At 42.2% G+C, this 27,801-nt stretch overlaps 5 protein-coding genes across 9 annotated transcripts; 2 read left to right on the top strand and 3 right to left on the bottom strand.

The window, feature by feature from the left end:
- Window positions 1-6,945: 6,945 nt before the first annotated feature.
- On the bottom strand, window positions 6,946-12,116 carry LOC113208875 (protein RER1). Of its 2 annotated transcripts, none has more exons than XM_026426107.2 (7): window positions 11,947-12,116; window positions 11,300-11,415; window positions 11,039-11,143; window positions 10,836-10,932; window positions 10,544-10,761; window positions 10,336-10,410; window positions 6,946-7,567 (listed from the first exon to the last, which is right to left on the bottom strand). In XM_026426107.2, exons 2-7 carry the CDS (start codon window positions 11,369-11,371, stop codon window positions 7,472-7,474), a joined length of 663 nt encoding a protein of 220 aa, XP_026281892.1. In that variant the 5' UTR covers window positions 11,372-11,415; window positions 11,947-12,116; the 3' UTR covers window positions 6,946-7,471. The 2 variants fall into 2 exon arrangements, with proteins under 2 accessions (XP_026281892.1, XP_052127605.1); XM_052271645.1 differs by lacking the exon at window positions 11,947-12,116 and adding an exon at window positions 11,879-11,919.
- A 120-nt stretch (window positions 12,117-12,236) lies between these two features.
- On the top strand, window positions 12,237-17,075 carry LOC113208872 (exocyst complex component 1). Of its 2 annotated transcripts, none has more exons than XM_026426102.2 (16): window positions 12,237-12,406; window positions 12,647-12,838; window positions 12,926-13,015; window positions 13,145-13,240; window positions 13,361-13,469; window positions 13,550-13,704; window positions 13,922-14,149; window positions 14,251-14,493; window positions 14,569-14,818; window positions 14,900-15,180; window positions 15,253-15,449; window positions 15,541-15,751; window positions 15,830-15,983; window positions 16,067-16,212; window positions 16,321-16,515; window positions 16,604-17,075. In XM_026426102.2, exons 2-16 carry the CDS (start codon window positions 12,677-12,679, stop codon window positions 16,754-16,756), a joined length of 2,670 nt encoding a protein of 889 aa, XP_026281887.1. In that variant the 5' UTR covers window positions 12,237-12,406; window positions 12,647-12,676; the 3' UTR covers window positions 16,757-17,075. The 2 variants fall into 2 exon arrangements, with proteins under 2 accessions (XP_026281887.1, XP_052127603.1); XM_052271643.1 differs by having other exon boundaries at window positions 12,633-12,838.
- On the bottom strand, window positions 16,643-19,655 carry LOC113208873 (constitutive coactivator of peroxisome proliferator-activated receptor gamma). The gene is made up of 10 exons (XM_026426103.2): window positions 19,398-19,655; window positions 19,149-19,291; window positions 18,852-19,069; window positions 18,501-18,773; window positions 18,179-18,395; window positions 17,775-18,095; window positions 17,536-17,705; window positions 17,237-17,443; window positions 17,077-17,148; window positions 16,643-16,993 (listed from the first exon to the last, which is right to left on the bottom strand). The coding sequence occupies exons 1-10, from the start codon at window positions 19,487-19,489 to the stop codon at window positions 16,940-16,942; spliced, it is 1,767 nt and encodes a 588-aa protein (XP_026281888.1). The 5' UTR covers window positions 19,490-19,655; the 3' UTR covers window positions 16,643-16,939.
- A 131-nt stretch (window positions 19,656-19,786) lies between these two features.
- LOC113208871 (DNA replication licensing factor Mcm2) lies at window positions 19,787-23,825 on the top strand. Its single transcript, XM_026426101.2, has 10 exons — window positions 19,787-19,948; window positions 20,254-20,450; window positions 20,532-20,982; window positions 21,060-21,259; window positions 21,346-21,538; window positions 21,630-21,842; window positions 21,931-22,153; window positions 22,234-22,649; window positions 22,733-23,053; window positions 23,137-23,825. Exons 1-10 carry the CDS (start codon window positions 19,940-19,942, stop codon window positions 23,611-23,613), a joined length of 2,700 nt encoding a protein of 899 aa, XP_026281886.1. The 5' UTR covers window positions 19,787-19,939; the 3' UTR covers window positions 23,614-23,825.
- Window positions 23,727-27,795, bottom strand: LOC113208874 (uncharacterized). 3 transcript variants are annotated; one of them, XM_026426104.2, is made up of 11 exons: window positions 27,297-27,795; window positions 26,894-27,181; window positions 26,588-26,812; window positions 26,364-26,490; window positions 26,111-26,278; window positions 25,739-25,945; window positions 25,548-25,658; window positions 25,341-25,445; window positions 25,110-25,256; window positions 24,876-25,025; window positions 23,727-24,788 (listed from the first exon to the last, which is right to left on the bottom strand). In XM_026426104.2, the coding sequence occupies exons 2-11, from the start codon at window positions 27,130-27,132 to the stop codon at window positions 24,549-24,551; spliced, it is 1,719 nt and encodes a 572-aa protein (XP_026281889.1). In that variant the 5' UTR covers window positions 27,133-27,181; window positions 27,297-27,795; the 3' UTR covers window positions 23,727-24,548. The 3 variants fall into 3 exon arrangements, with proteins under 3 accessions (XP_026281889.1, XP_026281891.1, XP_026281890.1); XM_026426106.2 differs by having other exon boundaries at window positions 27,583-27,795; XM_026426105.2 differs by having other exon boundaries at window positions 27,587-27,795.
- Between the last annotated feature and the right edge of the window lie 6 nt (window positions 27,796-27,801).

The raw sequence follows: 27,801 nt of genomic DNA, 5'->3' as shown, positions 1-27,801 counted from the left end.
GTCGCTGAGGTACGTCGGTGTGTGTGGGAGGGTGGGGGAGGGGGAGGAGAGCCCTCGCTGTGTGTCTCGGCCCGCCCCGTCCCCCGCGCGGCCCAGCCAAATACATTTAACAAACGCAGCGCCACCAAAGTGCACAAAGATGCCGGAAGGAGAAGCCGAGCCGAGCCGCGTACGCTGCTTTGTCCCAGCGGTCGTTACAGACGGTTCGCGGAAAACTCAAAGCATTCGCGCAAAGAGTGAAAACAATTGCAAAACTTGAAGGGGCGAAACTATTCGGCAGTTGGCGTGGTACCCTCTTCCCCCGCCTTGCTGGTCGGGCAGCCCGCAGCGCGGGGCTGGCGGGGCCGAGAAAGGGTGTGGTCGGCGGTCGGGTCGGGTCGAGCTGGCGAGGCGGGGCGCTACCCCGACCCGGCCCCCGGCCAACCAACCCCAACCCCTGTGTCTTCCACAGCCACAATAAGCCAATAACGAGAATTTAATTTCGGGCGAGTCGGAAGGAAGACGAACGAGGCGACGCGGTGGCGACGACGGGGCAGCAGGGGCGGCGTTAGCCTCGACGTGGGACTTGTCGTTGTGCGCGCGCGATGTCGTCGAGGCGTGTGGTGTCGCCGTGTGCAGGGCTGGCGCGGCCCGCGAGGCCCGGGACCTGGCCCCCCAGGTCAACGCCTCGGCTTGGCTGCGGCTGAGGAGGAGGTGTTTGTGCGATCACACGTCGCTGCATTAATCAATGCAAGCCAGCGTTGAGCCACCGCGCCACGGGGCTCGCCGCGGGGGAGGGAGGGGGAGGGTGGGGCGACCTTAATATGTACACGGTAAATCCGAAATGTGATCAGCTGCGATGTGACAAGGTCGATCGTGCCATCAGACGCAGTACACATACTTTCCTGCCGTGGCGAAAAATGTGCCGGGTTAGCAGTTTGCCTGGACGAGCAAAGAGTTGACAGATGAGCAGGACACGCTTTGCTCCGTGGGGTTGAAAATCGACTCCTGAAATTCGCGTAGTGCCAACGTACAACAACGTGCACGGACCTTGTGGTGAGATTAACTCCGGTTTACACCGCATACATTCTATCTCGACGATCACCACGTTTGGCCATGTGAGTTACCCTCTGGATTACCCCGAGGTAATGTGCATCAGCAACGGGAGTTACCCCTTCCTGGCTCCCTGTCGGTGCTGTCGGCGGGCCGCCCGTGCCGTTGTGGCTGCGGGACTGGTTCACTGCCAGAGTGCACCGCAGCTTATTCACCCTTGGCCTGCAAAGCTCACACATGCAGAGCGGCCGCCGCTGCGGCGCCGAGGGGAAACAGGCACCGCGCTATACTCTGTAACGAGCTGGGAAGAGAGGGAGCGGGGGAGGGGCGGGGCGGGGTGTAGTGGCCAGCCCAGGGGATCTCACTAACGGCGACCTTGGATTGGCAGAGGGAGAGGGGGAGGCCTCGCTCGCGGAAGTCGACGAAAGAGAATGAAGAGTCAAAGAGATTATTTGGGGCGAGGTGGTGCGATGCGGGGCGGGGGCGCGGGGTTGTCGTGAGCTACAGACAAGCAGCACCGGTAGCCAGCAGCAGCAGCAGCAGCGCACCAGCCCTTGGCGCGCCTTGCCTTGGCGAGTGACTCAGAATCGCGTCTCACTCGGGCGGGGCGGGGCGTGGCGGTGGCTGTGCTGCAGGGTGGCCGGCTCTGTACTGCTCGGTGCTGCCCCTTCTCTATCTTTCTCCCCCCCCCTCTCTCTCTCTCTCTCTCTCTCTCTCTCTCTCTCTCTCTCTCGCTCGGCAACCCTCTTCTTCCTTTTGGCAGCGCGCCACCAATTGAGACTTACACCTCCGCCGCCTCTGCCACGACCCGACTCATCCGGCCTTGGCCCCTCGAATTATATCTGTTTATGTGTCAAATTTCGACACGCAAGGCGGGCGGCGACCTTGTAGGCGAGGAGGGTGTGGTCAGGGAGCAGGGGGCGCCAGCAGCGCACCCTTGGGCGGGCACCTGAAGGGTACGCGCGCCCTTGCGATTGCAGGGACGACGACGACAGCGGCGACGCTCACAACCATCCAACATCCAACTGAACTGACTCCTCCCCCCCCCCCCTCACCCCCGTTCTTATCGCGAATAAGGAGGGGCATGCAAGTGCGAAAAGAACCGCGCAAACACAAAAAGCAAATCAAGGCGGGCTGTTCTATTTCTTCCATCAGCTGTCTGCCGCCCGTGTTGGTTCAGGTGCGCGGGCCGGGCAGCCTTGTTGGCGGGGCTTCGCCCGCGGCGCCCACCCCCGCCACGCCCCGCCACGGTTTCTCCCTCAAACGCGCTCTCGCGGAACGTCCTCCTTCCCTTCCGAGGAAGGCCGGCCGGCGCGGCGTCGCGAGGGCGGTTGTACCTCGACACGAGTCTCACGTGAGAATGAGCGCCGCCCCACATGGGGCAACATGAATGAAAACACATATATACCCTCTTATTTTTGGAACGGGTAGAATACAATGCTTTTAATTCTAAAATAATAATATGTTCAGTGTAAAGACCGACCTGGAAACCACCAGATTATCTTTCCGAAGCTCTCTACTTGTCAATATGGCTTCAAACTGCGTGAGCGCTCACGCGTACTAACTTGACACGCCCCAGCGCACAAGCGTCCGTGAGGTGAGGACTGTGCCCTGGCCCTCTGCGCTCCCTGCCTGGTCCACCTGGCCCGCGTCTGTCTCTGCTCAAGGAGATAATTCAAGGAGATAATTGTCGCAGGCGGCCGGGCCTGAGTCACTCGCGTCGCGCTAACGCGGGTGCCGGCGGGGCGGGGCAAAGTGTGTCCGTGACTCTGGGCGGCGCACAGCGCTGCACTGCGTGAGTGAAGCGTGGCGGCCGGGCTATTATCTCAGCACTACTAGTCATCGCCTCGTCCATAGTGTTATGGTATGATTTTTCGACGGGGCATTGTGTTTTCCGCGTCGCACCGTTTCGAACGACTAAACTACAAAAATGTTGATAACTTTTCAAATGATCTTGTACGTTTTGGCACTAATGAATTCATTGAGTACTTTTTAAAGACGGATCTCCCGAAATAATGAAAAAAGGGAAGGGATTCTGGTGCTTCTCTCAATGTTCTTATTTATCTGAACCCAAGGGGGAATTTTTAAACTTTCAGCACCAGGAGACAAAATGTTAAATGTTAAATGTCATCTTTATTGATAAGTTTTAAATTACTTTGGAATAAAAAGGTTGGGAAGGCCTTTTCCTCTCTCCTAGACCTAGACTCTCCATACCCCCTTGCATAAACGCATGCACGTATACAACGACTAAACTGCGTTAGAAGCCCCTGACACTAGGTAGGGTAGGCCGACCCGCCAGACAGGCGTGTGTACGGCGGCCGTTGTTGCCTACCCCCCAGGCGGCCCATTACCTCCTGTAGTTAAATCGATCAGTCCTTCACTAGTACTCGAATTTCATTTCCAAAACCTACTAGACATGAACAAAGAAGCACAACACTGCACTTTAAAGGTTGACCTTTTCATGAAACTGTTTTCATCAGTTTAATTAGGCTGTTATGTTAGCCAGCCTTTGATCCACTTGGAAGTGGTTTTCAAAATCAATGAAGAATGTATAGGAACACAGAGAGAACAAGAAAAAATAAGTGATCCACACTCCGCAGTACACCATACCTAGCTGGGAAAGAGCGAGCATCTCGACGAGCATATGTTGTATGAAGACATTGTACTTGGATCACATGTCAACTCTTTTTTTCCACGTAACCCGATCGAACATAGCAGACGACCTCACGGAAGGTTCCCTCCTGCGAACGGCTCCCGGCGGTTCCCCGGACAGCTCCGCGGGCCCCATAAAGGCTCGTGACGGGTTTGCCGAGCGGGGCTCGCCTGACCCGGGTCACCACCCGGGTGACAGCCAGCCGCGCTGAGAAACGCGATGCCGGCGGCGCCGCGGGCCGAGCGCCCCCTGTAGGGGCCCTGCACCCCGTCGGGCTCTACGGCCTGCAAACAGCGGCCGGCGACCGCCGAAGGAATAAAACCGTTTGAAAGATGAAGCGGCGGATGCCTTTCAGGAACGCAAGAGCCCGCAAGAGCGCCCCGCCCGAGTTGAACACCGACAGCACGTCGGGGTGACGCACAAGCATCATTTTTACTTTTTATCGCAACATTCCGAAGGGCTAAAACCACTGAAACTACCCCCACCTGCACCGCCCGTAGTTATACAGGGTGGTCCATAGACCCCTTCCTTTGTTGTCCCTATACTGTACCGTATTCAGTCGTGCGGTCGGGTTGCATACTCACACGGCGCCATAAGGCGCCGCGGTAGGCAAGCCCGCCCGCACGCATGCATGCGGGACAGTAAAAGCAAAATAAGGTTGATATCATTTCGACATGTAAAGGATTAAACGACCCAGAACACTTGACTACTTGTGCGTGTCCCACCCTACCTGGGCGTGCCGGCCGGCCTGGTGGGGCGTTACAGCGTAGACCAGCCGAACCCCGGTGCCACTGTGTCTGGCCGGGCGGGAGGCGTGGCGGGGCGGGGCGAGCCTGGCGGGGCACGAGTGTCTGGCGGGGGCACGGCCATAGCGTGCCAGCGCCCCGCCCCGCCTAGATCAAGTGAATTTTACATGTGATACAGACTGCTGCTCGAGTCGATGCGGCGAGCCTCAACCGTGCCGTACCGTTGAAATTAGGCCAGCATGTGACCGACCTCAGCGATGGCGTAGAGAGACAATAACACGGCGCCCCGCCCCCCGCCCCGCACAGCACGAAGCCGGTCGGAACAGAACAAAAAGCGCAAAAAAAAAGCACACAGTTAAGGGGGCCGTGCTTTCGGCACCGCGCGGCCGGAAGGTGTGGGCTGCCTCACCTGTCGGATTTGGCATGTCAGGGGGAAATGGGGCGGAATAACGGGCAGCACAACCCCAACCCCGACACCCCGCCGGCCGGCCGGCCGGCCGCGCCCGACCCGAGGAGGCCTCCGAGCCCCGAGCACAGCACGACCCGGCCGCCCGGCCAGCGACCTCGCGCCCGGCGAGGAGCCCGGCAAGAAGGAGGCGCGTCCACCGCGTCACCCACTGAAAGTTTCTTACAAAGAACTGCTCTATGTAGCGTACAAGAAATTAATTTGGCACCGTCGTAATACAAGGGGTATTTGTTTGTAATACGAAGGTGCCAAATCTTTCGTAAGTTACAAGGGCAGTTCGAACTATAAAGAAGAGTGTTCTTTGCAAGGAACTAGCCCAGCCCAGCCCTGGCCTCCCACACCTGCTCCGCACCCGACAATTACAAAGCCTGCTTGAAAACGAGTATTTCACTTTTCGATTGAAAACATTTGGTTCTTCTGAACAACAGTGTGCTGCTGTGTGCACAGCAGACCCGGCCGGCGCGGCGGCGCACACGATGGGGTCGTGCACTCCCTCCGCCCCGCCCTGCCGCGCCCCGCCGAACTGCGCCAGCCTACGCCTTCCTTATGCGGCCCTCCCACGCTCAGGGGAGCCTTCTGCCTTCTGCCCGGAGCTCCCCCCGGCGCTCCGCCGTTCCGCTTCCGGCTCCACCGCGAGTGATTCCGCGCCCGCTTCCTCTTTCCCAGGAAGGGTCGAGCCGCGGGTGCACCACCTGCCCTCTGCCGCGGGGGCCGCAGCAGTACGCCTCGTTCGTGCGACCCCAATACCGGTCCGGGCAAATTAGCGTGCACACAAGGAAGTAGTGGACTGGACAGGCGGGGCGGGGCTGGAAATATGACCTGGATCACGCGTGACCCGTCGAACTGTCGCACGAGCCGGGCCGCGGGGTGTACGAGTGCGCCGCAAGGGGGGTGATTTCTCATCGTGTCAACACAGCGCCATCGTGCGGCGCGCGGTGCAGCGCAGCGGGCGGCAGCGGCGCTCATAAAAAATAAGTTGTATCATTTGCATAAATGGCCCGGTGGGTCGCGAGGGCGCAGGCACACTAACTGCTTTCGCACCCCCTATTGCTCGCCGCGGCGCGGCGCCCCCGCCGCCCCGCACGCAGTAGACAGCCTGGCGCCGCCGCCGCCACTTCCGCGGCGAGGACCGGTCCCCGCCGCGCCACGCCGCGCCACGCCACGCGCACAGAAACAAAAGGAGAGCGCGGCCGCCGCCGGGCCCAGGCAAGTGGAAGATGACAGACACGCGAACCATGACGGATCGGGAAGTAGGCCAAACCACCTGACGTCCCTCCCTCCCTCCCTCTCCCTCTACGCCTCCCCTGCTCCTGTCGGCAGCGAGAGGCGGCCTCCATCCCGACATGAGGGGTGGGCCCGGGCGCGCGCGCCGCGGCGCACGCCATCCCCGGCCAACTGTGCCGTGCGTGAGTGGCGGCGGGTGGCGGGGTGGCGGGGGTGGCCCGCCCCGGCCCGCCCCTTTCTCTCCTTGAGCCCATTTCGCGGGCCGGTCCGGTGTGTACAACGGGCGTCCATTTAGCGCGTCACGTGCGTTATTCATAAAGTCCTTGGGAGATGGTACTTTCGGCCGCCGGGGCCCTCGGCCCGCACGTGCACCCCATGTGCGAGGCGGGGGAGGGGCGGGGGCTGGGCCGGGGCCGCGCACTCCGCGCACACGCGGGGCCCTCGGCCCTCGCCTTGTTTGGCTCCGCCGCTATCTCCCTCCCGGCCCCTCGTGCTGACGACCTCCAGCCTCGCCGACTCTCGTGTGTCTACGTTAGGACAATGTCCATCGTCCGTTGCAGTTTTCACGCCTCTGATCCGGAGGATCCCACCTCACGCGCAAGGAGCGAGCTCTGGGCTCTGGCCTCCCCCGGAGGACGCCTGCGAACCAGGCGATACCGTCCCGCACGACGCGGCTGTGAGCGGGTTGCCTACGCTGCAGGCTGACCAGGCCGACAGTCCCATCCATAGCACTCTGCCGCACTCCCACGCAAACGATCTTTGGCTCAATCTATTGATGGTCTTCAGTCAGCGTGGATGCTTGGATCGGATTACACTAAACCGTCAACAGTCAGTAGTTGTTTATTTTATCCAAACTGACCCATAGGGCCAGAAGAATACTTTCATTGACAAAGGTAAAGAAAACCCATACTTTAACTTTCAAAGATGACAAGTGTATCAATTTTAAAAACAGTATGCTTTTAATTTAATTGCTATAGTATTTACAGTATAGTATTAAGAACTTGATTTCAGTCACCAGACTGATATTCTCAAAGGGGGGAAATGGATATTTATACATGCACTTGCGAAAATACTCTTTTTCATCATTACTTATGATGAAATGAAAGGTGAACACAAAATAAAAACATGCTATCTATCACATTCATCAATTTCATAACTTTGAAAGAACAATAGTAATTACCATCAATCTGGTGTATTATCTCAGTATATTTTGAGTATTCTAACTCTGCTCAACCAATCGACCAGTCTTCTCAGAATAAGATAAATTAAAATAAACGTTGCAATAAAGTGCAATCGTGTTCTGTACAGTTTTCAACAAAATTAATTAAATCACCTCTTACATATCTGATGTCAGACAACCTGAGTACTGGGTATCAACGGCACACTGCCTGGTATAGGTACTTTCTCCACCTCTTCCGGAGGTCTCTGAGTGGAGGCCACAGGCACCTGCGAAAAATACATGGTCTGAATAAAAACATCGTGCAGATAGGCAGAAGACATGCAATCAGCCGACTGTCAGGTAACAGTGAAATAGAGACCTGGCGAGCATTTGTCTTCACCAACACACACAAAAAAAGAAGAAAACCAATTTCAAACAAATAGTGAACGTGTTTAGATTAAACCATGATTTTATACACAGTGAGTCAATGTAAGAGGAGAAAGGTGGTCAGCCATCATCAGACTTCTTGTAAGAAATTTTAACTGTTATCAAAAATCACTAACACTGTAAATTTTGGAAAAATAATGTTTTAGCTGTTTAATTAAGGAAAGTAACATAAAAAAATAACAAAAAGTTCAAAAGATAAAATTTAAAAGCTGAAAAAGAAAAACCGGTTGGTTGGTTGAATAGAAGAAAATCGAGATCCAGCACCCTTATTCTATGTAAACAGTTTAGGTAATTTATAAGAACTTGACAGGAGTAAACTGCCACTTACTCAAATCCTGAAATGACATATGACATAACTTTAATTTGATGCAAACTGCATGACCCATTAAGTCAACTATGGCAATTAAAATATAAGTGGAACAAGTCAAGTCCAATTCGGCTAATCAAGATAGAGGACAGAGAGATGAGAAATAGGAGACGGAGAGAGTTGTTAAGCATTCTTTTCCAAAAAGGTTTGAACCCATTTTCTTTCACCTCATAACAACCCTTCAAGAACCTAACTGAGTCTCTCAAGTCCCTAATGTACAAAAAATTATAGATGGATGACAAGATAGTTTTATGAAAATGTGAAAACAGATTTGAAACATGAAAATGTGGACTTTAAGGGAAAACACAAAATATGTCAGGAAAATGCTCAACACACTCACGGTGATAAATATACTGACTAGATCACTTGGTCATCAAATCACATTTTTTTTGCATAGCTCCATGAAATACAACATTCAAACAGAAGAAAGAAAAATACTTTTGGTGCACTATCAGTCCATTAACACTACTGCACATTAGCTCAGCCAGACCCATCATATAAAACAAGAAAAGTTGTACACAAAGAATCTGTAGATGCATATGCGGGGAATGTGGGCTATGTAAGAAACAAATATTGTTTTTCATAATGAAACAAAAGAAATTTTATTAATGAAAAAAGAACACTCTAGAGTATTATATATGAGAATTTTGAAACACTCTTAATCAGTCATTAAAATTCTAAGCAATAGATTAAGAAATGATCATGAATGTATGTTGTATTTTAAGCATTGAATAATGTGTCCACATCTTTTGGTCGCTGCGTAACCTGTTTTTCAATTGAAATTATGCTTTCAATACTAAAACAAACTCTTTGGCAGCGAAAATTCAAACAGTAGAAGTTTGATCACCCACCAAATGTGTCCAATCTAGCAAACAACAAATTTTGCTCCTTTCTGATCTGTCCAGTAGAAAGAAGATTCTCACTTGATGATTTTGGTAAATGCAAGGTAAAAGCTTAATGTTTGGTATGAGGTACACAACAAATCAAAGTAAAGAGAATTAAGGTTTGCTAATAAATAATACTACAACCAGATAAAATGTTGTTTTATCATTGATAAGCTACAGGCATTGACTAAAGGAGCCCAAAATTAATTAAAACAAAAGGAACAAAAAATTATGCATATCACTGTAATTCTATCCATTTGGAATTTGCTTTCAATAAAAACTTATGATCTGTTAATACTAAACCAGGAGGAGAAGTGACCAAAATACCTTGTTACCTTTCAAGCACTGCACAGCATTAACCATAAATAAACTATGGTAAGATAATTGAACAGAATACAGTTAAAGTAAAATGAATAGCAATGACCCTAATCATGAAGTATTGCACTGGGCAAAAATGATTGAATAAATGAAAAACAAATGTAAAAGCTGGATGATGTCTGGCTAGTAAACAATGCTTGCACACATCTACCTCAATATGGGTTTTCTGCTGCTCAAATTGAAAGATGTGCAGAGATAACCAGTAAGTTTGTAATTCTGATGTAACTTAAGAGAATTTGAAATGTAAAACTTCTCTTTAAAACAACACAATGAATGCATTGCAAAATAATAAATAAGCTCTAGTTTAAACCATCTCCTACAACTTACACCCAGTGATCCATTAACAAGTAAGTAAGTAAGCTACAGCCAAATACTCACATTGTTACAGTATACCTAGTTTAAAAAAATGTTGAGATGACCAAACAACTATGATCAGAACAAATAGCACACCACAGAGAATACAGATTACAGTAAAAAAGGAATTATGTATAATTAACAAAGAGAATAACTCTTCAAACCTTACTTGCATTTTGGTATTCATTATGTGCTGCCAATTCTTTGGCATTGATACACATTTTTCCCTATCAAAGCTCATTATTCAAGATTTTATCATGAAGGACGGGTTAATTGGAATAACAACTGAACTAAATAGTGTTTCTGCAGGGGGGGGCTAGATAAATGAACCCTTAAAATGACATCAGCACACCTGTCCCTATCGATATAGTGTCTTTTTGTCCTTATTGTACACAATAATTTATTAACAAGTATTAAGGAGTCAAAACTTACTTTCCATCATTTGTACATCACTGACTTTGTAGTTTAAGTTACAGGAGTCTACACTCATTCTTTGTCAAGTTCCACCACAGAATTATTAAAGGCACACAGAAAATTCAGAAATGCAAGAAGGCAAGACAGTCCCGAACGGAAGTTTAAAATATGGGATCAGGTACCAAGTAAGCTATCACTTTGAATTAATCACCTTTCCTGGTTCTTCATGACCTTGATATTTTGGTTTTCCATGTGTGAACGGTATATATCGGTACTTGATCATATGCTGAAAAGGAAAATGCAATTTGATTATTGGAACAAGTCCAGAATCCAGAAGAATACAATTAACATTAGCATAATAAGGTCAGGAAAGAGAGTTAAATAAAAAAAAAAACAGAAAAAATGAAACAATGTCTTACCTTAATTTGTCGTTTCATAGTGATGCCAAACAATGTGAAGAAGTACATCACTAAAATTGGCCAGAAAACAGGAACATTGAAAACCTCAAAAAATGAACAAATGAGTGCAATTAGTGTAGATTTGGCAACCGAGTACCAAAACTTGAATTCTGGAAGGCGCCGAATAAACGGGCGGAACTCTTCATTGGCTCTTGTGGGTAATTCAGGACCAGCATCATCTGAGGAAAAAAAATTGGGATTGAAATACAATTGTAAGAATTTTCAGTTAACTTGAATCGAGTGGAACTCTTACCGTCAAATTCCAAAGCTGGGTCTATTCTTGGTGTGATGAAGCCAACAAACAGATTTAGATAATAAATTCCCAAAGCATATGTTACAATATACCAACCCTGGGGGAAAACAATATGGATTAGTATAACACTAATGGGTCATGGTTCTTAAAATATAACAGAATGAAAACAGATATGTAATAATTGGATAATTAAAGAAACACACCTGCATTATTAACACTCTTCCAAGGAAGAAACACAGCAATAAAAATGCAAATACCCATCGTCCTATGGTATGAGGCACGGAGTCATCCAGAAGCTTTTGGTATCGCTAATATTTTTTATGTTTAAAAAAATAGAGGAAAAGGAATCATTATGATCCTGACAATGATAATAGTAAAACAAGCTTTGAGTTAAAGCTTGAAAAATGCAATCCATAATTACAACAGTTACAATTGTACTAACAGGAAAAGGGAAAACAACAAACCTGTTGTAGATTTCTCCATATTATTGTTGATTTACGTTCCTGTGTTGCTCCACTGTCACCGTCATCCATCATTTCTTATTTAATTTATTTGACTTAATTTAAGTGGAAATATTCACCTACAAGGAATCATAAATATGAAAAATAATATGTGGGAGACAAAAATTTAACGAGAATGGTAGATAAAAGCAATTGGTACTCAGTAGTTCAAGAGATATGAGTGATTACTGTGTTTAAGTTGTCCCAACAAAAAGAGTGAATTCCTCAAAGTAAAAGAAAACACTATAAAATCTACAAATCCTCTGGACACGGACATAGATGAAACTGTATATAATTGGTAGCAACTATATACATTTAATATGAAAAGATTGACTTTTGCCCTGACACAAAATTAAATAGCTTATCACTGACAAGCACTAGGTTGCAACATCTCAAATAAACATACACTGGGAGTAGAGCGGTTCGGTGGGCAACGGTTACTGAAGAATTTTGATAGTTGAGGGACGCCAAAACCATTAAGAAAACTGGAGAAAACTAGTAAAAGTAAAAATTGTAAGGAGGCTAAGTTGTGGTTACACCTACTAAGAGGAGATACTTTGATTTGATCGTCGTCCGTAGCTAACTCCACACAAGCCGAACGATTGCTTTACCTTAGAATCAAAACAGCACAGACTATGGTAGCAAAACCTTGTATTTTTTGTTCTTAAATCATGTCTAAATGAATAAATTTACATCCACGTCAATGGGGCTTCTGCAGTCATCAGAAAATGCAGTTCACTCACGTACGTACTGCACGCCGACACGTAATCCCATGACTTCGATAAGGCTGTGCTTCATTCAATCATGAAATATTCGATTCTGTTGAGATGAAACCGGATGTGCTAGTTCTTGTTTCCGGGCCAATCTCTACTATGGACGAGGGGAGGGGAAGAGAGGGACGGAGTGGTGGGGTGGGAGGGAACAACCCACAAATCCACAACTTTTAAGAGAAATGTATTTACAAACAATGTCCTATGTTTTATATTTGTGTCATAATTCATGATGTAATCACAAGAACGATTAATTGTCAACGTTTTCTTGTTTCCTGAGGCGTGTTCATCGATTGACAAGGTAAAAACGCCTGTCCTCAGTACGTAAATGTCACCTGAAAGTGAATGTTTAACCTGTCAAACTTCAAGGGACTCCCAAGCAACTTTACTTGGATGTTAACACTGGAGTGCTGTTAGAAGTATACCAGAGTGTGTGTTTTAACCGAACATCTAATGCCCTTTTTGCTATTGTGTGTCAAAAGTTCTCTTATTCTTTGACAACCATTGTATTTAATTAAAATTCAAAGTACAAATATTTCAGGTCGCAAACGTCGCAACTTTGACAGCAAAAATGGCTGCTATAAGACACACCCTTCAGAGGGAAGTTTTCCAGCCTAATGACGAAAGGTTACTTGCTGTTATGCATGTAAGCAAAGTTCTCAAAAAGAAGAAAATAAGCTACCTGTGTCTCGCTGTCACAATGGAAACACCAATTTGCATAACAATTTATCAGGTTTGAAATTTTTAATAAATAAACATTCCCATTAAAATACAATATCAATGACAATTTTGCTTTTTCACACACCTGTTTGGTTTGCAGGTCAAAAAGAATGACAAAAATGTACTGAAAAAGAAGCGCTCATGGCAACTAAATACCCTCAGAGTTGTTGATGGAAGAGTTGCAAGCATAGTAAGCAATACCTGTTCAATTTTACTATCCATTATTGTCCATGTCATATTGAGATCACCATACCAGTCATTATCAAACATTTTATTTACAACTTCACTTTCAAAATGCATTCATTTTCCTCCCCTCTAGGATTGCAATGATTTAGACCTCCATTTTGAGAAGGTGTTTAGGTGGTATTGCAGTAATATCCAGGAACGACAGAACTTTGTTATTCTTTTGTGGAAGGTACTGTTCACATGTGATGTTCATAAAGTAAACATTCAGAATACAAAGTTTGCTTTTGCTAAATTTTAACATTTTTTTTTCTAATTTTTTATTAAATTATATTCACTGAAATTTTCACAGCAATGCTGCATTCATTTACCAAAGGAAAGGCCGGAGTTTCGCAATCTACCTGAAGATTGGGTTGGAGATCCTGGCTTACTACCAGAGACACAAGTAATACTTACACCAGGTTGGTTTCAGTTTGAGGTACCTTAGGGTTTTGTGCTCTCTAAAGTCAGAAGTTAAATAATAAGTAAGTATTTATCACAGGATTTGTGGAGCCAACTGAAGCTGAGGATTATCATGCCCTGACGGAAAGAGAACAGCAGGATTTGGATAAGCTCATGTCCTCATGTGGTTTTGCTATCAGTAATGCTGAAGCTTTTATGGAGATGATAGCAAAGGATCTCTCCGTTCTTGATGGGGTGAATACAGTTTTACTGTACCTATTTTCATTTAAGAAAACAAAAATTGTCATTAATTTATCAGTTAAGGAGCCCCTACAATTATCGGAGGCCGTGCGACTTGAGGCGAGGTGACCGAGGAGAGGTGACTCAACGCCCAACGCAAGCCGCCTAGAATCATCAAGTGGAACGGCCTCCTATCACTATGAACGCACCTTCATATTTAATTTTTTTTTAGGAAAATGTTCAAAGTGTACTTGCATCTCAAGAACAAGTGGAAATGTTAATGACCCAAATTGAGGCTGCTCTCTCTGAAGTGGACGTTGTTGAAACACGCCTCAATATGTATGAAGAAGTAATAAGCCATGTAAGGGATGCACTGGAGAAGATGGAGGAGAAAAATTCTCTCATCAACATAGTAAATTGCAACAATCAGAAACTTCTGGCTGAACTTGAAAATGTTATTGTAAGTGATTCTGAGCAATCTGCTTTTTATTTTTCATTATAACTTAATGTTTGCTTTATGATTGCATAATTTTTTATTGTATGTATTCTATGCCTTGTTAGTTTCAGCTGGAACTTGATGGTAAACATCAAGCAGCTTTGACAGATGCAGATTTAACTAGCACAACAGGTCTATTAGATGCCATTGCTGCAGGTAAAGCCCTGCTAAACGCTATGAATGCAGAAATACATCCAGCCCTGTTGCGTATGGCTGCTGTCCAGGAGCAGAGGAAACGCTTTGACAAGTGGAAAGCAAAGTTTTCTCAAACAATTTCTCGACATCTCAACAACCTTTTCATACATTTGGTGGTTATCAATTCCGGATATTTTGTCGTAACAGATCATCAAGATCTTTTTACTGACATTATTTTTTTTTCTTAGGGCAATGATGCTGGAGAGACTTTAAGTTTTCATGCAAATGAACTAACTTTGCCTAGGCATGAGTCAATTCATGGAGAATTGGAAGTGTATGCAGAACTTATGCACTGGATGAAGGCCATGGATAGGAAGGCATATACAGCTTTGATGCGTGTCTACACTAATGCAATAAGTAAACTATATGACAGAGATATTAAGCAATTTTTTGAAGAGGCAAAGTTACGAATTTCTGGTCTGAGGACAGATAAGAAAGGTAATTATTCTTTTTGGTACTAAGTGTATTTACCAAAAACAGATGTAATCAAAATACTAGTCCATCACTGAATTATTTCAGGCAAAGGTAGTGGATCAAGAGAGGATCTTGCTGGTAAATTTAAGCAGGGAGCGGCCAATGTAGTAAGTGGTGTGTCTGGAGGGGCTGCTAGTGGTACTCCGACCCTACTGCTGGGAGTAGAAAGAGATCAATGGGGCATCGATGCTGCTAGTTCTGCTGAGAGACGCCGCTTTGATGAAGTTTTGGAACGTGTATTGGCTCAGCTCGAGCCAGTATGTTTAGCAGAACAGAACTTCTGCATTTCATTTTTCCAATTAGATGTGCTTTCACCAACAACAAAGGTAAGATATTATTTGCAACTCAATGTGAAAGTTATGTGTGACTCATAACTAATATTGTGGCTTTTGTTTTAGAATACTCAGACAACACTGGACGGGTTGATTGCTGAAGGAGCCGGTGTCGCTAGAGAAGACATAGATCCATCAGTTCCTCTCAAGAGAGCTGAAAAACAAGTGAATGAAGAAGTTCGTCGTATGATGTCTGATTTATTTGGGTGTATTGAACCTGAACTTGTCAATTTTGTCAGCCATTATGAGAAAGTGGATAGTTTGTATGTTGTAATATGGAATTACTAGTTCTGTTTTGTTCGTTTTCCACAAGAATGGGTTTTACCATATTGTTGTTTTTCTTTCTTTCTTCAGTTATTGTATGTATGTTTTGGTGAGACTGAGCCAGCATGTCATGTCAGCACAGGATACTGGCTCATTTCTAAGTATGAGTTTTGCTTCTGCTTTGGTCCAAGTAAAGAGGAACTTTGATCGGTTTATGCAAGCTCAACTTCGTTCCATTGAAGAAACAAGACCAAATAGAAAAGGGACATGTGGAATTCTTCCATTTGTTGACAATTTTGAGGTAATGAGTGTTTCAATGTTACTTGTAATTTTTTTATTTTTTTTCTCAAATCATTACAGTATTCTGTTATTGTTCTAGGACTTTGCTCGAACATCTGAAGAGATCTTCAAGAACTCAGAGCGTAGGACAGACCTGGAGAAGTGGTATACGAAATTGGTGTCTGCCATGTTTGATACCATCCCACGTATTGCTTCTGAACACACTAAAACACCAAGTGAAGTTGTTAAGATGGGTATGGGTTCATCATAAACAGATTCCTTTTTTAAAATATTCCTAAGTGAAGAATCCTCATTTATTTGAAAAATTCTGTTGCAGAAAACTACCATCATTTATTTGCCTTATTGTCACATCTAAAAATAAGTGTTTTAGATAGTCTTCGCAAGGAAGCAAAGCAGAGATACAATGATGCTCTCAGAGCTTATGTAACTCAATACTTTGGGAGACCTTTAGAAAAACTCAATGTAAGTGACCTTGTAGGCAACAAATGTTTCAAAAATCCATCTTGGTTATGAATGGTTATGACTGGGTTCTTTTTAATAATTTTTTTCTATTTTCAATCTTTTTCCCAGCAATTTTTTGATGGGGTGCAGGCTAAGGTTGCGCAAGGTGTGAAAGAATCTGAAATCAGTTACCAAATGGCTTTCAGCAAACAAGAACTTCGCAAAGTCATAAAAGAGTATCCTGCCAGAGAAGTAAAACGTGGATTGGTAAATTTGTATAGGAAAGTAGAAAAACACTTGTGTGAGCAGGAAAACCTGTTACAAGTAAGAAAAATTGCCTATTTACAATTACAGAAATGGAGCTACTGTCAGTACATTTATGTATTCTTCAAATGTTTAATTTGGTTTCTAGGTTGTTTGGCGAGCCATGCAGGAGGAATTCATTCAGCAATACAAATCAGTGGAGGATTTAATTCAGCGATGTTATCCAGGGTCGATGATTGCTTTAGAGTTTACAATAAGTGACATTTTAGAATTTTTTTCAGAGATAGCCAGATCTCACTGACATGCCTTTCCCTAGATATGCTTAGACACCTCTTAGTAATGATAAGTATAGTAACAATATTCAAGTATAAGCATATGAATAGTGAAGTTTTAAAGCTTAATCATTTTTATTGTAGATTGTTCTATAATTGATAAAATATAAACGGTATGTTTTGTTAAAGACCATCTTGCTGAAGTCTGTCTGTTACCCTGTCAGAATAGCCTCACATATTTGTTGAAAATGTTGAAAATTACCTTGCTGTTAATTTGAGAAAGAATAATTAGAAATGAGAAACTAAAAATTGTTTGCCAACTCAATAATTATTAAAAAATTATAATTACCTTAGGTTTAATTCTTTTCTCCAAGTATAATTTTTGAAACAATTTGCCATCAAAGAGTTGAGGGTGTCTTGTCTGCTCAGAGTAAAATGTTAACAACATTAATTTGCAGTAAAGGCTGATCTTAGTTTCATACAGTTATAAGAAGCAAAGGAACACCCACCCATTCAGAGCTTACTGGGGTACCACAGATGGAATTAGCCAGCACCAAGTGAGTAATTGCTCTTGTGAACAATGTAGCAAGCTGTACACCTCGAACATCAACTTTCTTTAAATATATTAGAGATAGATCTTTTGAGTTCATAGCCTGTACATCTACAACTGTCGATGCAAAGACTTTAACTTCCCAGTCATGAAGAATACCAGCATCCTTTTAAAAAGAAAAGCGTCAAGAATATAGAGGTGTTTTAAAAATGCAGAATACTGAACTTTGGATCATAATATTGCTGAGTATGAACTCACATGGTAAAGGTAGGATAAAATGCAAGTGGCAGATATAAGCTGGTGTGGAAATTCACCTAACTTAGTATCTGATAAATGTGCTGAACCAATCCAGCTGAGAAGTTTGAACTTTTCTCTCTTCATTTCATCAGAGTCATTCACCCATAGATCAAGGAGCTTGGGACTATTTTCTAAAACCATGAGTGACTCATTATTAAGACATATTTTTAGAGGTAAAAGAGAGCTTATACTTCACTTACCTGGTGGCAAAATTGCTGTAACCTTCAGTGGACCATTTAAGCTCTGAGGCCCACACATACACCATTCATCGACAGCCAAATCTTCCTCAGAGTCTTGTGGGTACTCTCGAAGAGCAACGCCATAAATACGCTGACGCATCTGTCTTAGGGCAGCAGCTGAGGGTGGAATAGATGTCCTGCAATCCTCTAAAGCTGTACTCATTTCAAATGGCAACTTTCGAAGAATATTGTATACATATGATGGATGGACCATGGTTACATAGTTAACATGAGCAAGGCACATTATTTGGTCCCAATTCTTGCATCTTGAGTCAACAGGTCCTAAAATATAAAAAATCAGGTTACTTTACTTAGATACAATTGTAATATCTAAAATTTAAAGGTTCAAATTGGAGCATACTTACTGACAGGTTCATTTATAATTCTTCCATAACTCAAAATACTTTTCTGTAAATCCTCAGCACGGTGACGAGTCCTAAAAACTTCATAAGATAACTGACCCAGGTAGAGAAAAAGATCATTTCCTTTCGGAAGACTCCAAATATACTCCGCGACTTTTCTCACAAGGACTGCTGCATATGCCTGATGCCGTTGCCTGCCAGTTAACAGACTGTGAAAAGGCTGTGAAACAAATCACAAAATGATAAGTAAAATAGCAAATATACATTGCTCTCTCATAATTAAACCTGACAGCCTATTTGTTCATCCTTATTTGTTCATCCTTACTCTTAGGTCATCTGCAGATATGAAGTCATTGCCCATCAATGATGCAAATATTGGTAAGTCAGATACATTGAGTTGGAGATGTCTAGCTAGAGCTTTTTGATCATACACTAATGTTGTCATTCTGGTCAAATCTAGATTTTCTGCAGATAGATAGTACTTTGCTCCACTTTGATATATAACAAAATCAGAGTCTTGGGCTAAAATAGCAAAGCATTTGTTCTTTTCAGCATAACTTGCTATTTCTTCATCACACTCTTTCAATGAACGACGCACCTGTAAAAAAATTCAACAAATAAATTTATTTTCTTTGCCTGTAACAAAAAATTGAAACAAAATCAATTTTACTGTTACCATGCATCTATCTTTTGATAACGTTGACATAGTGTTTCCTGCTCCAGCAGGCAAGACATACAGTTCTGGATCAATTCTTTGAACAGCTTGACCTTTACTAAGAGCGTCAAATACAGCATGAGCCTTTTCCATACTCTGAAGACGTCTGCTGACCCAAACTGGTCTTTTGCTTTCTTGAGTGGCTCCATCAAAATATACAACTAACTTAACATTTATGGCTGCAAAATAATACATTAATAAATTTTGAAACATTAACGACAAGGCACACATAGTATACATCATCGTATCAAGGCATACCTTCAAAACATTCAAAGAAATGAGTGACTTTTTGAACATATTCTTTGTATTGTCCACCACACACCCAATCAAGTCCTTCGTAGATACTACGAAAACAACATGATCCATCAACAACTATGACAGGTTCACAATTAAATTGTTGTCTGGAGAAAAAGAAAGTGATATTTGAGTATATTGACAAGACAGTTCAGACGGCAGAAATATCCTGTCTGAATAAGTAAAATTTTTGTGAGTACTTTGAAATTTTACCTATATTCTTCAGCAATGTCATAAATGCTGACTTCATAACAAGCCTCTGGACAATGCCGCTCAAGGAATGTTTGAAGGCGTCTGACTCCCATGATTATCTTCTCGATATTCACTATTCACTTGTAAATATTCATCACTAGCAGACATCCATTGTTATCAAACATCATTCCTAGCATAACCCATCAGATGTCAGATGACTACCGCAGGATTTTTCATAGATTTTCTGCACCGAAAAATTCAGAAAAATTATTTTCCTATGGCTGAGTATTTCTTCGAAGAATTGAAAAATGAAAATAACATTTTTCTTTCAAGTGCTAGGAATTTTTCAGCGTAATGCTTTGTCAAGCATTGGCAAAAATATTTTTTTGTTTTGCAGTGTTAACACGACTGCAGAAACCATCAACAAAAACATCAACAACAACAGCAACACTGGTTTTCGCGCCAAAGTAGGATCAAACAACGGACACGGACTCGTGCAGCGTAAACGTCTCTCGTTGAAAAGTATTTGTCAAAAAAACATAGTTACTTTTTGAACTTCAACCATGTCGTCTGTAAGTTTTACTTAACCACTATCTTCTTTGAACATAAATTGTCTTTGAATACGCTTTGTAAGCTATTATATACGATATTTACTCACCGGTTACTGTCTGCTTTTAGAGGCTAGGAAAGCGTAGCCCCCAAATATTCAGATTTTATTATCAATCATACGTAATTTCAAAAGAACTCACGTCATTTTTGTTACAGTTGTGTTTAGTTTATTTTCTTATTGTAGTTTTATGGTAGAACCTTTTTCCAATCCAGTTTTGATTTCCAGTAGGGAATGTGGTAGCTGCTAACAGGTTGTCTTTGTTTCCAGAATGGACGAGATACTCCAAGTGATTTCGACAGGTCAGTCGGTGACGCCCGTCGGGAAGCTGTCACCTCCCCAGTTCGTGACTTGGAACCCTTCGAAGATGAAAGTGATCTTATTGGGGGCGATGTGGATAGCGTTAGACAGTTTGAGGATGAAGAGGAAGAAGATGGAGAGGAGTTATTCGGAGACAACATGGAGGCGTAAGTTTGCAAGAGACCTAAATATTATTGTGTTCATTCATGTTTCTTACTTCGAGTGCTAATGAGTAATTGTCCTTTTAGGGATTACCGCCCCATGCCTGCATTGGATCAATACGATCCAGATGCACTTGATGATGAGGGAGACTTTGAGAACATGTCTCAATCAGACCGAAACGCTGCTGAACTAGCAATGAAGCGAAGAGATCGAGAGGAAGGAATGCTTGGGCGACGTGGGGACCGTGAACTTATATATGATGATAGTGATGAAGAAGATGAGCCCCGGAGGAAAAGAAGAATGGCTGAAAAGGCTGCTGCAGGAGATATGGAAGATACAGATATGATTGAATCAATTGAAAACCTTGAGGATACCAAAGGCCATACAATCAAAGAATGGGTGTCAATGATAGGTCCACGAACTGAAATTGCTAACCGTTTTAAAAACTTCTTGAGAAACTATGTTAATAGTAAGGGGCAATATGTTTTCAAGGATCGTATTCGGCGTATGTGTGAAAGCAACCACAGCAGCCTTGAGGTGACTCTTGACTTGATGCCTTTAAATTGCCACTTTTCCATCTTTGCCCAACTTAAGATTTTAACTCATCTTTTCAGGTTGAATTTCCAGCTCTAGCTGCCAAAGAACATGTCTTGGCCTTCTTCTTGCCTGATGCTCCAATGGAAATGCTGAAAATTTTTGATGAAGTCGCTAAAGAGTTAGTGCTTACAATTTTCCCCAGCTACGAGCGAGTTGCAAGCACAATCAATGTGAGAATATCAGAACTACCGCTCATTGAAGAACTCCGCACATTTAGGTATGTCTCTTGTCTTTTTGACTGTATTGTGAGCTCCTGGTCTTTATCTGAAATGCCTAGTGAGAATATTCTCTTTTGTGTTCAAGGAAAATACATTTGAATCAGCTTGTTCGGACTAGTGGTGTTGTGACTGCCACAACAGGTGTGTTACCTCAGTTGAGTGTTGTTAAATATGATTGTAACAAGTGTGGTTACATTTTGGGGCCATTTGTTCAGTCCCAAGATGTTGAAGTGAAACCGGGCTCTTGTCCTGAGTGTCAGAGCACTGGTCCATTCATGGTAAGCAGCATATGTTATGTTTCATATCCTGCTTTTCTCCATGACTTCATTTTTTGATCCTTGTCTCTAATTTTAGTACTAACGTTTTCAGATCAACATGGAGCAAACTCTTTACAGAAATTATCAGAAAATTACTGTACAAGAATCACCTGGGCGTATTCCAGCTGGCCGTATCCCCAGATCTAAAGATTGCATTTTGTTAGCTGACCTTTGTGACCGTTGTAAACCTGGTGATGAAGTGGATGTTACTGGAATCTACACTAATAATTATGATGGCTCATTAAACACAGATCAAGGTTTCCCTGTGAGTTCAAAAGAATTATGCATTGGAGGGTTGTTAGAACATTGTGTTCTTTTCATACTTACAATTTTATTGTAAAAATATTTTTCAGGTCTTTGCAACTGTAATTTTGGCCAACTTTTTGCTTGTGAAGGATTGCAAGCAAATAGTGCAATCTTTAACAGATGAAGATGTATCAGCAATTCAGAAATTGGCAAAGGACCATCGTATTGGTGATCGCATTGTAGCAAGTATGGCACCGTCGATTTTTGGCCATGATTATATTAAACGTGCATTGGCCCTTGCTTTGTTTGGTGGAGAGTCAAAGAACCCTGGTAAGAATAGTACTTTTGTGTTGAAATCAGATTTTCCATAGAATTCCTAAAATTATTCATAACTAACATTTATTTTGTAGGTCAAAAACACAAACTGAGAGGAGACATCAATGTACTTCTCTGTGGTGACCCAGGAACAGCAAAATCACAGTTTTTGAAATATGCTGAAAAAATTGCTCCACGAGCTGTTTTTACAACTGGACAGGGTGCTTCTGCTGTAGGTTTGACTGCTTATGTGCGCCGTTCACCAGCAAGTCGGGAATGGACTCTAGAAGCTGGAGCTTTGGTTTTGGCTGATCAAGGTGTTTGCCTTATTGATGAGTTTGACAAAATGAATGATCAAGATCGCACATCTATCCATGAAGCTATGGAACAACAATCTATTTCTATTTCTAAGGCAGGAATTGTAGCCTCCCTTCAGGCCCGTTGTTCTGTCATTGCTGCTGCTAATCCTATAGGTGGACGTTATGATCCTAGTATGACCTTCGCAGAAAATGTAAGTATTTTTTCATTATATATTCACACTAGCTTATATTGATTGCTCAATTGTCTCTCATTTGTTGCTCTTCTTACTTTCAGGTCAATCTCTCGGAACCCATCATGTCTCGTTTTGATATATTGTGTGTTGTGAGGGATGAAGCAGATCCTATGCAAGATGAAAGACTTGCCAAATTTGTTGTGTCCTCACATATTCGACATCATCCAAGCAAGATTAATGACACTGTTCTTGATGATATTGCTGTTCCTGATCCTTTGCAGTCCACAGATATTGAACCCATCCCTCAAGAACTACTTAAGAAGTACATAGTTTATTCCAGGCAACATGCTCATCCAAAGCTTCAGAACATGGATCAAGACAAAGTTGCAAAGATGTACAGCCAGCTCAGACAAGAATCTTTGGTAAGTTTTACATTTAATTCAACTGTATACTGCACATATTAGAAATTTTCATTCTTATTTTTGTCATTTTTTCTTCACCGTAGGCAACTGGAAGTTTACCTATCACTGTCCGTCACATTGAAAGTATGATCCGTATGGCTGAGGCATCTGCTCGTATGCATCTCAGGGACTATGTGCAGGAAGATGATGTAAATATGGCTATCCGAATGATGCTTGAAAGCTTTGTTGAAACTCAAAAATACAGTGTTATGAAAACAATGAGACAAACATTCCAGAAGTATCTGTCTTTCAAGAAGGACCATAGTGAACTATTGTATTATATTCTACGACAAATGACTCACGAACAGCTTGCATTCATGAGAGGTCTCCATGGTTCTGCCCATGAACCAAGCACTGTTGAAATTAGTGAGAAAGATTTTATGGATAAAGCCCGCCAGATTGATATTCATGATGTGAAGCCCTTCTTTGAGAGCCGTATTTTCAAGGCCAATCATTACTCTTACAATCCTAAGAAAAAGGCTATTGTTCAATTGGTTGCTGATACTCGTCTCGGTCGCTAAAAGAATTGTCTTTTATTCCATCACATGCATCCTACTCATTGTAACTCTTTCAACTGTATAAATTATTGTAGTTAGGGTCAGGTATTTTTAATGCTCAAATCCATATGACAATGTATTTTTGTAAGATTTCTGTATTTGGAGCTTTTTTTAACATGCATTATGTATTGATAATTATTTCAAGGAAATAAATTAACCATAACATTTTACCTAAACTACCATATCTACTAAGTTATTGGGGGACAAAATAAGTGATATGGCAAGAGGATAAGGTTTAATTGTGAAGGTCTTCATATTAAGTAATATTGCTAAACAATCATGGCAATGAACACAATACAGGCAGAGAGTTCTTACAGGGTGGCCACGCAACCTCAAAGTCAAGGAATATGACTGAATCTTGCTCCAACTTGTTTTTGAGCTTTTGGTAGCAGCAGAGAGTTCCACAAGAAATACCTCCAAAAGTCAACAAATTTGAAAACTGATTGCACGGTCACTCTGTCTTAGTTCCAATAAAATATTTCTATCACAGACACAGAGATCACAAAATAATTCAGGATAAGTTAACTGATATGGTGCCTAGCACTTATCTCTCAGTAAACAAACATGCCAGTCATCAGGTAGTTAAGGATGCACACAAGGAGAATATTCTAAGACTTTTGAACAGATCTTGATGCAACAAATATGGTAGAAAGTTGGAAAGAATGAGGTAACCACAACGGCGACTGTTCCTCAACGTCTTAAAACAATATGCAGTTATCCATAAGTAATCTTAATTTTACTGAGGAATACAGTCTGTACTTAAACACAAGTAAGGTGTGTTTCGTTTTTTAAAAACAGCAAGGTTAATTAAATACTTTCATCAAAAGTAATGATAAAGATGCAACTAATGGAAGAGGTAAGTGTACCGAGTTCTTCTCCTTAGAAGAGTAGAAGTTTCTTCACTGAAGAGTTTCATCATCAGAACTTACAGTGGCATCCATGATTTGCGCCACATCATTTTGCTTATGTGAAAAATGGACTAAATTTATTTGGTATTCCTGCCAAGTTCTTTGTAGACGTCTAGATTCCCAGGATCTTACATCCCAACCAGATAAGCGTCCTAGAGTAGACAACCTCGGACAGTGGTCCAGTAGCCTAGATACACTTCTGATGGTCAGTTGAGAATATCCCAAAAGCCACTGCAAATGTATGAAAAAAAAGATAAGATAATTAGATTTTGCTAAAGAATATATAGAGGTAGGAAGCAATATCTGGAAAATACTTACAGTTTCCAAGTGTTCAAATGGATTGATTTCAAGCCACTCTCGTAGGACACGATCTGTGAGTTTCTTAATTCGTACCAGTTTGACTACTTTTAGTTGAGGAGCTCGAGTTAAAAGTAAAGCTGCTGCATTTAATGATATTTGACATTCAAGCTGTACAATGAAGATGATTTACTAATTAATAATCATTTAGAATTACAAACAGAATTATCAAATAATAAAACATTGATTTTGTACCTGCAGTTCTTCCAGATGAAGCAGCAATGGTTTTTCTTTATCATGAGATACTGATACAGTTTTTAGAGGCTCATGAGTTAGTACTAACTTCTGCAGAAGTGGACATGATTCAACTATGAGCCCAACATCAACATTGGGGACTTGAAGCTGTAAGGTACAGGTGATTTACATCCATAAGAATCAACCAAGAGCAGATAAATTAATTTAATACAGAGAGTGTTGCTTATTTACCTGTAATTCACAAAGTTGGGATAGATGGGCTAGTTCTGGACCAATATCTACAGGAAATGCTAACTCTAAGGTTAATTTCCGAAGTTTCGGTAGCTTTGATAATTGCTAGAACAAACAAATGTTATGTTGGGCACAATGAGTTGATGGATAATTTTCATTATTTTATTCATTAAGGTGATTAGAAACACATAACATTCTTTCACAAACCTTAAAATTCAAACGCTTAGCATCATCAGATCCAAGGTGTAAGATTTCTAGATCAGGGCATGATGTACCAATAAGTTTAACTTTTTCACAAGATGGTCCGCGGTAAAAAATCTTTGAAGAACAGAAAAGAATACAATAATGAAGACGCAGAAGGGCAGAATCGCAGAGGCTGTTTAAATTTTGACACATACCTGTTTTAAGGCAAATTTATTTTTTGACTCTTGAGAAAGCTTTTTCAACACAGCAGTTGCAAACACAAAATCTCCAAGGGATGTAATGTTGGGCATATACTTCAGGGCAAAGTATGCTCCAAGAGCTCGTACCTTTGTGTTTGTGAGTATCAGGTCTCTCATGGTTGCACACAAGCCATTAAGAGAGGTCATTGGAAAGGGAGTAGACTGTTTGACAAGAACAAATGTAAAATGAAAATGTACTCATCAGAGAAAAAAAGGAACCAAAACTTGATAGTTGAAATTTATACAAAAATAGTTAACACCATGTGATGAGTTCCAAAAACCATCATTCTACCTAAAACGAAAATGCATTACTGGTAGTTACATTACCTGCATTGCTAGCAACTTCAGTTTAGCCAATTGTGGTGCCTTCATGTCATGTGAAATCTTGGCACTCACAGGAAAAATAAGGAAAAGAATATCCATACAAGAAATATTTGAGCCTGATATGTCAAGCAGCCTCACACAAGGACAGTTTTTAGCAATTGCAGCAAGTACCTACAAGAATAAGATGTGAATTCAATAGCATTTAAGGTGTAAAATATGGTAAGAATTAATAAAAGATAATAGAAGATAATATTACCCTGCTGTCGTGTACAGCATCTTTGAGAACAATTTCTGTGAGTTTATTGCACTGCTGAGCAAGAGATTTCAGAAAGCCACTCATGTTAATACCAAGCGTGGTACACAATAGAGGTGGTAATGAAAACCTGAAAAATACATAAAGATTTACGTAGGTGGAAACGTTTTACTTCTTTGATAATACTACAATTATTTTAAGAAGAATTACAAAAAGCTACTTCTTACTTTCGAAGCCCGCAGCATCGATCAAGTACAAGTTCCCACACTTCTGGAACACCTGGTTGAGGCCTGAACTGAGCTGTCCTTATAACAGGCTGAAAATCTGACAGATCAAACGTTTGGACCTCATCATCCAAAACTATTTCTAGTAAACGAACAGTCATTGTATGAAGAGGTAGACCTAAAGGAGGTGTTTGAGGTTGTGACATTTTTGCATACTTTTTCAAAACTCTGAAAACAGGAAAATATCATGATTCCAATTCGTCTTTTACGAAATCTAAAATTAAGTGAAAATATTGTAAATCTTTATACTTGTTTGTGATCTTTTGTCGGACCATTTCACTTAAAGTACCTGGCAAGAAAGCCAAGTACTCACGAAGCTCTTCAGAAATTCTTGCTGTACTTAAATCTCTCCTTCGAAGAAGTAATGAATTAGCTTGTAAGCCTCTAGCTACTTCACATAGTATAAGGTCTGTTTCAAGGCATCGTATTACAGCCAAGAGGCACAACTCCTCTAATGGTAATGGAGAAAAGGACTTTTCAAGAGGCATTTCTAATTTTTTAGAAGAATAATCTTAATGGTAGTGTAGTCAAGTTCTCCTGTAATGCAAAATAGAAAATGCAGCATGAGAAAATCATAACACTTCCAAATCAGCATCAATATTGTTTTTGCATTAACAATAACTATATTTTTAGTCTGTAAAATGTTGTCGACCTCGTTTGAAACGCCAAGCGACCACTCGCTATTAATTTTCCATCAAATTAACCAACTTGGTGATGATATTTCTAGTTTAAATAAACCATTTATGGATACACATTTCATTGACATTTCATAACATCAAAAGATAAAGAGGTAGACATAATCGATTGTGAAAGAGAAACCATGTTTTCTTTACGTATAGATTTAAAAAATAAATATTTATCAATAAGCGTTCAACTTAAAACTCAACCACCGTCCATTGATAACAAGTGATTGGATTGGGATTGGAGGTTATATATACAGACAGCTGTAGAGTATCGTGTATACTCTAGGGTGGGTAACCGGGTGGTAGAGCTTCTTGGGAGAGACAAGTACGCCAGCTTGTGGGTATAACTTAACAACGTTTTATTCAAGGAATTCAGGGTATATATACAGTTTCCTGAGCACAGGCGAGGTATAGTTCATTCCCCGTAAAGGTACCTAACCAATGTTAGAAGGCAGTGAGAGCAATACATGACAT

Source organism: Frankliniella occidentalis, unplaced genomic scaffold (genome assembly GCF_000697945.3).
Source record: "Frankliniella occidentalis isolate FOCC.00 unplaced genomic scaffold, Focc_3.1 Scaffold168, whole genome shotgun sequence".
Lineage (NCBI taxonomy): Eukaryota > Metazoa > Arthropoda > Insecta > Thysanoptera > Thripidae > Frankliniella > Frankliniella occidentalis.
This window is presented reverse-complemented; position numbering and strand designations above follow the sequence as displayed.